The 12,722-nt window shown below is 40.9% G+C and overlaps 1 protein-coding gene and 1 long non-coding RNA gene across 10 annotated transcripts in view; one reads left to right on the top strand and one right to left on the bottom strand.

The window, feature by feature from the left end:
• Positions 1 to 12,722, bottom strand: part of LOC129771693 (coiled-coil domain-containing protein AGAP005037) — a 164,857-nt gene that overhangs the window by 93,467 nt on the left and 58,668 nt on the right. For all 9 annotated transcript variants that reach the window (XM_055775613.1, XM_055775621.1, XM_055775619.1 and 6 more), the window contains exons 5-8: positions 11,348 to 11,519; positions 10,821 to 11,019; positions 10,615 to 10,762; positions 5,911 to 5,973 (exon numbers count right to left, since the gene is read on the bottom strand). In XM_055775613.1, the coding sequence (XP_055631588.1) occupies positions 5,911 to 5,973; positions 10,615 to 10,762; positions 10,821 to 11,019; positions 11,348 to 11,519 (582 nt within the window). The remainder of the gene's footprint in view (positions 1 to 5,910; positions 5,974 to 10,614; positions 10,763 to 10,820; positions 11,020 to 11,347; positions 11,520 to 12,722) is intronic.
• On the top strand, positions 8,624 to 9,769 carry LOC129771697 (uncharacterized). Its single transcript, XR_008742455.1, has 3 exons — positions 8,624 to 9,217; positions 9,391 to 9,593; positions 9,657 to 9,769. It is a non-coding gene; the product is annotated as an uncharacterized LOC129771697 (long non-coding RNA).

Below are 12,722 nucleotides of genomic sequence, written 5' to 3'. Positions count from 1 at the left end.
GGATTGTTTGGGTTGTGTGAGATGGAGCCCACACACATACCGCATACTCCAATGTACTACGAACTAATGAGCAGTATAGTGTCTTCATGGCATAAATATCATGGAAGTTGCTGGTACTACGTCGAACAAATCCTAGGGCTGAGCACGATTTGGCGGTGGTTACGTTGATGAGTTCCCAGGTGACGAAGTTTCGTAATGGCGAGGTCGTGAGGTACTTTGTCGAACGCTTTCGAGAAATCGAAATAAATGAAGCCTTGAAGCCATGAGGTTTGTTGTGGTTGACCGGTTTTTTACGAATCCGTGTTAAAATTCGGAGATAGTTGTTCGGGATGCTGAATAGAGAACGTTGTGCACTAATTCCTGTAACACTTGCGCCGGGTAACACAAAATGGAGATACCACAGTAATTTTCCACGAGATGATTCGAATCTGTTTTAAATATCTCTCATGGCGTACTTTCCAGTCACAGCTCAGCACATCTTCCGAACTCGCTTCAGTGCTTGGACCTGAAGTCAATTGTAACATGAGTTTCTAATCATTTTGCTTCAGTTCAATCGCCGCTATTATGCTGAGGGCTGCTTTGAGGGTAAATTTTTGGATTGTCGCTTTGCACTACGTACTATGTAAGTCAATCATCATCAACCAGATAGAAAAACAACAAAATGATGTAAATCAAAACTTTCGATATGTATTGCGTGATTAAAAAAGTTGATGGGTCTGAGACTAACGGCACGGACAGGATCTTGACAAAGAACTGTGATTGTGTGTAGTAATTGCATTTGAATTGAGTTTTTTCATTGTTCAAAATCTGTATTTTTTTTCTCTTTTGATATATCAAATGGAAACCCTTGAAGATCAGATAACGGGGTGGAATCGGGAACCACATTCTGTTCAAAAATGTACACAAATATACAATTGAAAACGTTACTATCCTTTTCCTCTGTTTATTTTAACTATGCAGAAGAAGACAAGGAATCATGATTTATCATTTTCAAACACAAGTCTAAATAGTTAAGATCTACATAAATATAAGCCCAATTTTCTCTTCTTTGCCACATTGTTCAGAACATTGGGGAGCCTGTTTGTCCGAAAAATGGAATAGAACTCATGATACGCATTGACTCACATTGTGAGCTAACGCCGAATTGCAGACCAAAAGATTGCTCGTCTGCTCGTCGCGTCTGGTAGGAAAGCGAGTGGTTAGTGCAATAAAAAAAAACATACTCATTTTAATCGTTTCCTGTTCGTGTTCGTTTTCAAAAAATTGCTGGATAAATTTTCTTGTCTAATGGTATATAACACAACATATGTCGCAATAATGATTTTGAGTAATATGTGTTAGAAATCTCTTAATAAATCGTTACATTTTTCGTAGAGTGATCCTCCTATATATAAATCAAAGACATAGTCCTTTGTCAAAACAAAAAAATGTTTAAATTATCATAACTCATATGATTTTATGTGATTTAAAGAAAATAAAATCCAGGGTCTTTCAGCTAAACGCTCACGCAAAAAAAAAATTGAATAGCTCCTTGTTCGACAGCTCACTGGGTGCTGGGGTGGAATGGCGGAGAATTGACGTCGCTGTATGTAAAGGTTCTTCAACGTCTTGATTGACTTGAAGTTTTCGTGTGTTTTCCAGTATTTTCTGAGTATAATTGAATTCGCTTTAAAAACTAGCTTAACAAAATTTTATTTCTACGTCTAGTCTTTACAAAGGTTGATACTATAACTACGGCTAACAATAATTTTCACACATCGCCTCCTGAGATGCTTTCCTGGATTTGCTCTACAGTAACGAGCGAATTTCTGGTAATTGATGTCGTAGAGTATGTGATACCAAGGCGCTTGTATAAATGTATAACATGTTATTGCTAGGATACGCCATTTTTGCGTTTTCACATGCGAGAGTAGTGAATGAACTGGATAAGAATGAAATTCAACAAAATCATCCCTTCTTTGTCATATAAATTCGCGAAAGTCGAACATAGTACGCATCGTTCGAATAAGCGTCGTAGTAGTTTGTAGAGAGCCGCCGGCAGCGTTTGACGATTTTCCTGTTCTTCCGACCGGGTAGAGATTTTCACCAGAGCTGTTTGTAAACCGACAGCAATTCCAATATGGCTGAAAGTGCTTTTCAAATGATTGTTTCACCTGGTATATATAGAGGCGCCTTGTGTGATACGTGTGTGCCAACCAGGAAATGACCAGGTGTAAGTGGTTCGAGGTTCGATGGATCATTTGTCAGCAGTATTCGATTTGAGTCAAAGGAGTTTCCATGTCGTCGAATGCCAGTTTTCGCTCTCCTAGCACAAGAACGAAATGCTTCTGGGCTGAGTTGGTAGCTGCCTCCACAGCTGCCCACAGTCATTGCCAGCACATTATATTCATTACCCTTCGAGTGACTGGATTGATTAATAACTGGCGATTGCTGAATTGAAGTTGTTTGTTTTGAATTAACTGATCTTTGAGCGGAACACAACTGAGTGTGATGTCGTCCTCTATACTTGCGGCAGTTGCTTTCTGATGGACACTCTTTCAGAACGTGGCCTCGACGCATGCAACTACGGCATAGTTGGTTACGTCGAATTAATTTTTCCTTCTCTTTTGCGGACATTTTAGAAAATGCGCTACATTGATAAAGAGAGTGTTGACCCGAACAAGCTGTACATTCACGTGATGCATTCTGGAATATTTCGATGTTTCCCGACATATTTGAAGATCTTTTTCACATTAAATTGTTGTACTTCACCAGGTTTAATAACGACTGACTGCAGTACATTGACTCGACACTGTAAGAATTGAACAATTTCATCGAAGGTAATATTTTCAAGCGTTTCTTCCCAGTCTCTTCTGCTGACTGGTCTAGCCGCGTACTTATCAAATCAATGAGAAGTACATCCCGGTGTGTTCACCTAGCTGCTTCAACTCTTTTACATGTTGCGTGGTCAACATCTTCCATGCAACAGCATACTGTTCACTTGTTGTGGGTATTGTTTGAATCACCTTCAATACCTCACCAGCCAAAGAAGACCGTGGATAGTAAAAATTCTGGATGGTTGACAGATTCGATGAAGAGTAAACGATCGAATCAAATAAATCGTGGAAATTTAGCCAACTTTCGAACTGTCCATTAAATACGGATAATTTAACATCTGGCAGTTTTACGCAGCTCATTTGACTCGGGGATTCACGTTGTGGGTTTTGCATGTGTTTTTGACGAGATGACACGTTATTAAATTGCATGAGTGTACCTTTTGTGTGACAATAACGCTTTTCGAATTCAGATCGCGCAGATACGCATCCATGGCTTAATCCGTGTCTTCCAAAGTCTCCAACTCGGCCTGCACTGAATTGAGCTCGGTACATAGTGCAGCGAGGTTATCCAAACGAACAGGCAGTTCCTTTGCATCACTTTCTTCTTGATAATTGTCGTCGACTTCTGTGGTGCAGGCAAACGAGGACAGAATACTGCGTCTTTACGTTCTGCTCTCGTCGATATCGTGGAATACGGAGAAATGTTCTGCAAGCGAAAGACCACGCAAAACGGAGAGACAAGATAATCGGAATGGAACGCTAATTACCTTGTCAAGATTCGGGTAATGCCTTGAATATATATAATTTTCCTGTTGAACACCGTGGTGCAACTGTTGCTGATGAAAATGTTTCTCAAGTGCCGTTGAAGAATCGGAAAGCTGGATAGACGGAACCTTCTCGACGTCTATCCGATTCGAAGGAACATATGTTCGACAGCTCGCTGGGTGCTGGAGTGGAATGGCGGAGAATCGACGTCCTGTCCGTCGATGGTAACACTGCATTCCCCACTTCGGGACGATAATATTCGGCTACTCGTTCAGTCTGATCGGACGGTTTTTAGTGTCTAGATGTACAATTTACAAGAACGTGTATTTTTCGTGAAATCGTATTACTCGAGCAACCGAACTCTTAATGAAACTTTGTCCTCTTATGGAAAGAATTCCAACATTTCTCGTCGTCGATTGTTTCCTCTGGAGGTACGTGAATGACCGTTGCTATGTTTATAAGCCACAAAATTTGGAGGTACTTAAAGAAGAAATAACTCGGATTTTCAACACCATCGAAGTTGTAATGTTAGAGTTGTGCATGAAGAATTTTGTTCACCGTTTAAAACGCGTTACCGAAAAAAGGGGTGGTCACATCGAAAATGTCCAAAAATAAGCTTTATTTTCGTTTTTTAAAAATAAAAATCGGTTCACTTTTGTAGAAGTTATTAAAATTTGTTGCGTGAGCGTTTAAACTGCAAAACCCTGTAAGATAGTGTATCGCACTTTACTCGTGGAATTGGGGCGCTATCGACCGATATACGTGACGTCACGCAGTGTAACAACTGTTTGATGTTCTAACATGGTCCCAGAAATTGCCACATGAGCAGCCGGTGCGTCAAATGTGGGCAGATCAACGCACGCAGCCAATGCGTGCGAAATGATGGATGACGCTGACCCAGTGTGCGTCAACTGTGCAACTGGTAACTAGGTCACCAGTAGAACATGCCCTGAATAAGCTGAAATTTTTGAAATACGGAACCGTGTTTCAATTAGCCACCAGCCAGGTCGTAAAACTGTGTCGGAAAAAAACCGACTGCCAACATCCATTGTCGCATTCATACTTGCATATAAGGAACCCGTAAGAACATTTTATTCTGACATTCTACATTGAGATTTTCAATACTTAATAAAAACTAAAATATGATAATGACTGACATTTGCACATATTATGTTAGCGTTACGTAACTTATGGGGGAGGGTGTTCGTCTTGCGTTACTTGTTGTTTAGCTTTAGGTAATTTGTGTACCACGTCTAGCGTCTGGAGAGACCGCCGGTTCCCCGTCCACCTCACAAGTGCGCATGCACTCCTTCTGGTACACCTTCTGGTTGATGGCAAGTCCGCTCGCCTTGTTAAACCACGGCTTTGAAATCCCTTTGTCGGAGATTGCAATATATAGCACAACTTTCTTCCCAAACTTAAGTTTGTATTTGTACTTAAACCCGGGGGATGTGAACGTCTTGTCGCTGGTATAACACCGGTCATTGCCGGTAACAACTCTACACGAGCTGATGATTGCGCCGGCTAGTGACCATTCTATCCTGGATTCCTCGAGTCGAGAAAGACGCACCACGCTAGATATGGGGTACAGACTAGGGGGGCGTTGCTGATTAATGGTCAGCTGCATCCCAATAGCAGATATCCCGTGTCGGGCACACGTACAGAGCATCGAAGACTGCAACATACCAATTATGAGAACACTTGTAATACTAACCTCGAGCCAACCGCGAGTAATCGGTTACATATTACTAACATAGTTGTAAGCAAACATTGTAGAAAAATTGAACTCCCGGCCCCGTTAGGCTGACGCCATATGAGCCTTAATAAAAATATATATTTTGGATAAAAATAAAAAAAAATTGCCGGTAATGTGGGACAGCGGAAAATAACACTCATCGCCCATCACGAACGACGTCCCGCGATAATTCTTCGTCATCCACCGGCACTGAGATTTCACGGTCGCTATCTGCTCGACCGTGTACTTTGGGGACCTAGTCTTTTTCCGACAGACGATGCTCTTATTTTTTTTTACAGAAAGGTATTGAAATAATTCTCATTTTTTATTGAACACCCATTAGAACAGTGCCGGAAAACAACCGACAGAATTTACCTGCCATCGTCCATCGGAACGCTTGCTCGCTCAAGAACATTGAGTTTGTTGACTTTCTCAACGGGATCGACATCGTCATTATCATGGAAACTCATCTCAAGCCCGAACTCATGATTGACATATTAACAAATTAACTCATAATTAACATATTGCGATATTTTCCCTTCAGCTACAGTTCCGATTGTTCTTTATCATTATTGTCAAAATTGGTTTACTCACTTTACTTTTGTGTATATGTTGATGTCGATATTCTGAATCAAACTCAGGTTCACTGAAGTAGCTCTGTAATGAAAAATATTTGAAAATAGAAAGATTTTAAGATACCAGTGGAGACGAAGTGGATGGATATAAATGATCATTATCTTTTGATTCACCTACAAAAAATATTTATTTTAATTTTAATAATTATTTTATTCAATTCGCATGTTTACCACTTCGGGTGTTATATTAGAATGCAGTTAAATTTTAGTAAAGGGTGCCCCACATCAAATTGCATCACGGAAAAACGCTGTAAAAAATACGTAGTTTAGAGTGTATTGTTTACACTGTATTTTGATAGCTGTCAGTTTTTCGAAAATTGGAAAAATTACATCGCCGGAAAAGCAACGTCGCGAATTGATTTTGCGTAAGCACCAGGAAAATCATCAACTCTCCCATCGAAACGGGACATCGGAAAACAATTCGGAATGATGCAGTCAACGCACTATGGCTTTTCAGGTGGACAAAATCCAGAGAAATGACTGTCATCGATCTGGTTTTCTATATTTTCTATAGAATGTAGACACTTTAACTAAGAAAAGTTCAAAATTTCTAGACTGTAGCAGGTAGTTTACCTGAATATCAATAAATGAAGATGAAAAATTGCAAAAAAGCACATTCTATTTGATTTCTATTTTTTTTCCTTTTTAACACTCATGAAACACATTGACCAGCAGAAAACTCAGTTAAAGGGTTATGCTATACATTTAAATGCCGAAACCACCAATAATCATTTTACTTAAAACTGCGAGCTTTAATGGAAAGAGTAGCAAGAACAATTCGGGGCTCAACGTGTTAAAGGATAAATGTCAATCATATATATCAGGATTATATTCTTCTTCTTGGATAGCACTATCGTTCCCAGTGGAACTTTTGCCTTCCCAACGTAACTATACTTGCGACATTTTTATTAGTAGTACTTAGTCGAGATTTCTACACTGGAGAAAAACTTTAGTAAATGCAGCTACCAAATCTTTAGTAGTCAAAACATTTGTAAAATGTACAATTTTTTTGTAAATAAAGGGTGTGTCACATCAAATTGCATCACGGAAAAAACGCTGTAGAAATTCGCCCAGTAGACCGATCCTTTTGAAAATTTCAGACAGTAAAATAAAAACTATTAAACAACTTTTGGCATTTTCTTTTTATTCATACTTCGAGCCCAACCCCGTATGCTCGCACCTTCCTCTTTACCCCGTCCATAAGGTTCTGTACAACGTCAGGTTGTAGTTTTTTTTGAACAGAAATCCATTTTCTCTTGAAGTCCGCCTCCGATTTGACAACTTTTGGGTTCTTCCGGAGGGCCTGCTTCATAATCGCCCAATATTTCTCTATTGGGCGAAGCTCCGGCGCGTTGGGCGGGTTCATTTCCTTTGGCACGAAGGTGACCCCGTTGGCTTCGTACCACTCCAACACGTCCTTTGAATAGTGGCACGAAGCGAGATCCGGCCAGAAGATGGTCGGGCCCTCGTGCTGCTTCAATAGTGGTAGTAAGCGCTTCTATAGGCACTCCTTAAGGTAAACCTGCCCGTTTACCGTGCCGGTCATCACGAAGGGGGCGCTCCGCTTTCCGCAAGAGCAGATCGCTTGCCACACCATGTACTTTTTGGCAAACTTGGATAGTTCCTGCTTGCGAATCTCCTCCGGAACGGTGAATTTGTCCTCTGCGGAGAAGAACAACAGGCCCGGCAGCTGACGAAAGTCCGCTTTGACGTAGGTTTCGTCGTCCATTACCAAGCAATGCGGCTTCGTCAGCATTTCGGTGTACAGCTTCCGGGCTCGCGTCTTCCCCACCATGTTTTGCCTTTCGTCGCGGTTAGGAGCCTTCTGAACCTTGTATGTACGCAGGCCCTCCCGCTGCTTGGTCCGCTGGACGAATGAACTTGACAAATTCAGCTTATTGGCGACATCCCGGACCGAACTTCTCGGATCACGTCTAAACTGCTTAACTACGCGCTTGTGATGTTTTTCACTGACGGAGCATCCATTTTTGCCGTTCTTCACCTTCCGGTCGATGGTTAGGTTCTCGAAGTATCGTTTTAGTACTCTGCTGACCGTGGATTGGACGATTCCCAGCATCTTACCGATGTCCCGATGTGACAACTCCGGATTCTCGAAATGAGTGTACAGAATTAATTCACGACGCTCTTTTTCGTTCGACGACATTTTTCCAAATTTACGAAAAATTGACAGTGAAGCATGGCCAACGTGAGCTATACACTCTTATCTGATTATAAGCGAAAGCTGAAGATATAATTCCTAAAAATTAAATTTCTACAGCGTTTTTTCCGTGATGCAATTTGATGTGACACACCCTTTATTACCAAAACTTTGTAAAACTGATGTCAGATGCAATGTACATCCCTACCAATGATTCGTACATTTTACTTCATAGCATGTGTAACCTTGAGTATTTTCATTTCTAACAACTGTGTGTGTGCGCAACTGCCATTTCTCTAATGGAAGCGAAGCGATTTGGAGGTAAACATTCGGCATTTTACCTAAATATTTTCCTTTTTTAGGCTAAAATCGTACAATTCATACAAAAGTTACGTGCAGCCGTAAGCATTTAGGCAAACTAGACATTAGAGGCCAAAAACGGCGGATGTCGCCGTACACAATTGATTGAAGATCCGATTATTGTTTGATTCGTTGTTCCAGGAAACGATGGATATCAGTTGGACCAATCGTACCGTCAGCAGCGAGGAAACCAACAACAACCGTTTCACACTGAGCAATCAACAGCTAAAAAGACTACCAGCACCGATTCGGACAACATCGACTCAGATGAGAAATAGCAGCAACAGCGCAGATTGTCGGTGTTATTCCAATAATATACTGTCTGTAACAAAAACTCCACTAGCTGATGAACGATATGCTACGGCGAAAGTTCCACAATTTCAAACACAGCGTCACGACAACATCAATTCTACAGCAGTACTTGGGAGCCCACTAATCCTTCCATCAAAGGATCGGAGCGATATGTGTCCTATTTGCTACACAATTTCCTCCACAAATCACAACTTCACGGTGCTCAAAAACAGAAAATCCGCGTCTGAGAATGATGGGGAGAATCAGTTTGCGTGGTCAATTTGCTTCAAGGCGCTTCGTTGCTGGATCGGTACATGCAGCTTCCACTCGAACTTGGAGCGTCATATCAAGCAGTAACATCTTTAATTCTGGTCGTATTGTCAGCGCGGAGGCAATCATTAGAAGCGCGGTTGGAGTATTCGATCGGCAATCCGCCAAAGGGAGGAAGTAGACAAAGGTAAAGATCCATTGGTGAAGGCGGTCAATAGTGGCAATAGTGAAGACTATTTGGTCCCGGTTTCGAAACCGGTCGACAGTACTATGAACCTTGACTATTTCAGATAAATTTAGTAGTTAGATATGTGAAAGATGTTCGGAATATTATTAATAACAAGGGTTTTCTTCCGGCAGATTTGATGTTCCGCTGTCACAAGATTAAAACGACGAGCAGGTGCTGCTGACTTCCGGCTCGGCATGAGGCTGAGTGGAGAATTTCTTATTAAATTGAAAGAACAAGTACTACCAATTTTGATCCACAATGATCAATCAGCATGTGACTAAACTGAGAGATTTTTTCACTATGCAGCTTCCATTGGGATTTCCAGTAAAAATAGGTAAACGCTCAATTATTTTTAAAATATTTGGCACTGTGTTACGCAATTCATTCTATTTTGTAGAAATAACGCTGTTTCATGTGTTGAACGCGGTTATCATATTTGGCAACTTATTCGAATAAGAGACACCCGTGACCAGCGTGAGCCCCATCAAAGAAAGCGAGAAGCGTACGAGAAGCATTATCGAGGGTTACTGTTTCGATGTCCCGTTCGAGTACGTACGACGTGGTGCCGATTTCCGGCGTCAAATAATCTTCGAAGATGAGAACGAGTTGATGCAATTTGCGATCCAGCAAAATTTCGCAAGTGTCCGAAAAAGTACACTTTTAAGTACCGTGATACCCAACTCGCTCGCTAAAAGCTTAATAAGAATAAAAATATTTGAAAAAAATTATATTACTCGATTATATTGAACCAATGGAGGGCCAACAAATCAGCCATTACTGAAACCAAAATTGAGCCAACACTGGACTTACAAACCATAATTTTGTTTGACATTTGTGTCTACCAAATTTTTTTTGTAGGATGTACCAATGACAGGTAGAAAATGACTAGCGAATTGGTAATATTTACCAAAAAATTGGTCATATATACTAAATTTTCCTCTCAGTGTATGCCGAATAATGTGCGCTACACATACAATGTCACCGTCCATTCAACTATTCTCTTGGACTTATTTTGCCTACGGCGAACTTACCGTTGTATGTGTATGTAAATGTTTCCATAAGAATTGCATGGGAGAGTAATTGATGTAACGTGACGTGGATGTTGTATGTGAATCGCGCCTTACACACCTTGAATGTATTCTGGAGTGGCAAGCTCTAGAATACGCGTGACCACCGTACAAGTTGGAAGAAATTTCGTTGAAGGAAACTCCCCCAGGCGAACTCGAACCCCCGGCATGACAATGCTTGACGCTAAGCACTCGACCACGGGAGCACTATCAGAATTATATTGTTGGAAGGTTTATGGACATGATTGGACAATTGTTGGACAACGTAAATCTTTTTGTGAAAATTACCTGCTCAGAATCCCAAACTCCTTGGCCACATGTTGGAGGTAACGGCTGTGGAACACCAGTTCCTCCTGGAAGTACTTGGGGGCTGGCTACTTCATTCGATTCAAATAGTCTAAGTACTGAACGGTCACGAATCTCCCGAAGGTGCGATCTAGGTTGCACGATGAAAAATTACACGAATGTATTAAGAATACAAGTCATTTTCTTACCGAACGTCCTCCAATTCGTAAAACATGTCTTTGCTTGAATCGTGGATGTAAATTTTCACGTTGGGACCCTCTAAATATTGCATCGTTAATTGCCTGGGGAATGATCTTACAAACAAAGCACGAACGGTATCGATGGATGTTATTTCATTTGGCAGAAGAGCTCGTTTTGTTTCCGATCTGTATTGTAGAAATACTAAACCTACAAATAATAATGAGACTATTACAATACACCTTTTGATTGTTTTTATTTTTTGTTTTTGTCATATATATTGTCTGAAGTTAACCGAAAATGTTTCTACTGATGTGCAATCATAAACCTGCCTCACTATAGAAAATCACTACCTTTCAATGTTTGAAATATACTTGGAACATTTATTCCTTATGATTTTTCCCCTAAAATTCTTTGTTTTGTAAGTATTACAAGAGCTGAGTAGCAGAATGGGAGCTCGTCCAATAGGCTGATCCCAAAGAAAAATAATTTTCGTGACTTTCGATATACGAGTTTATTGAAAATTTCCAAAACCTACCAAGGGGTCTTTCCAATGTTTTTGACGGTGTCCGTACAACCGGTAGTGACGAACGTTGTTTTCCTCCTCTTCTGAATCCCGTACTAGAAGTTTCTACTTCCGACATTATCCCCGGATCATCGTCAAATAGAGGTCCTTGATTAATCGGCGTGTAAGTTCTCATTGATGGCGTCTGAAATGCAATTTAAAACAATTTATATGTATGTATTTTTTTTGTACGTGATATTGATTAGCTAAAGATTTCTTTTTTAATTAATTTCAAATTTGGAATTTGGTTGAATATGAAATGGAAAAAAAACCTGTTCTTACTGTTTCTTTAACGATACGTTTCGACTGTTCCTACACAAACTTTAAAAGAGAGATGACTTCATGAAATGAACTATCGGAAGAATAGATGAATAATAATTCCGCATCTATCCGCTATATGTTGTAACGTATGTATGGAAAAAGGTGGCTAATTTTAATTCAATAATTCATTGGAGCTATTTTTATCCAATGTTTATTGAGCTTTCTACAAAAATGCTGCAGCGCCATGCCGGGTGGCTCTATGGCAGTTGGCCGGTACCTTAGCCATGGAAAATGAAAAGATGCATGTCTGCACGTTCATCAGCTTTTTCGAGGCCTTGGCGAATAATACTTCAGCATAGAAAAGTTCATTCTGACCAAGTACTTCTTCACAGTTTGGCCGAATGCTTCGACCTCTCGGCCCAAGACGCGAAAGAATGGTTTCTCTCCAGTTTCTGGGGCACATTGCGGTTGCGCAACACCGCCGGGCGGCCGGAACCAGGCTTTCCTTCAACACTCTCGCCTTTCTCCATAAGAGAGAGGATTATGTAAATGCCAGATAAGCTATATCCGGCGGATATGAAGTGTCTCACGATGTCCAACTCCTTGGTGGAGCTGGCAGTACGAAAAATGCATTGAGATTAGTTGATGACTGAAGCAGTAGCGTATTCATGATTCGTTCCGTGCATCCCTATACCCAAACAGAAAAGGCTGCTCTGATTGAACATTTACTGTCTACAGGACCCAAACAAATCAACGTCAGTGATCCGCACTCTATTCAGCTGTTCGAACCGCCATTCGCCATTCTAAATGTTGAAGGTCGCCAAAAACCGTTTATACTGAAAGTTGACATCCGTGTTGGAGACCATCATTCGTCCGATTCCGGAGCAAGCAGTGAGTATGACTTTGTACGGTTCGATTTTGAAGCAAACGTCACTTTCGCTCTAGAGCTGCAGAAGGTAAGTTTCACAAATTGAAGGGATTCAAAAACGATTCATAAGATTCATGTTACGCCGATGTCCATAGTCCCGTCCTGACAACTTGCCTCCGTACGAACAAAGGTATGCGCTCGCCGGACTGCAAACGCTAT

Source organism: Toxorhynchites rutilus, chromosome 2, assembly GCF_029784135.1.
Source record: "Toxorhynchites rutilus septentrionalis strain SRP chromosome 2, ASM2978413v1, whole genome shotgun sequence".
In the NCBI taxonomy this organism is placed as follows: domain Eukaryota; kingdom Metazoa; phylum Arthropoda; class Insecta; order Diptera; family Culicidae; genus Toxorhynchites; species Toxorhynchites rutilus.
Note: the sequence above shows the minus strand (reverse complement) of the source record. Positions and strands in the feature narration are given on the sequence as shown.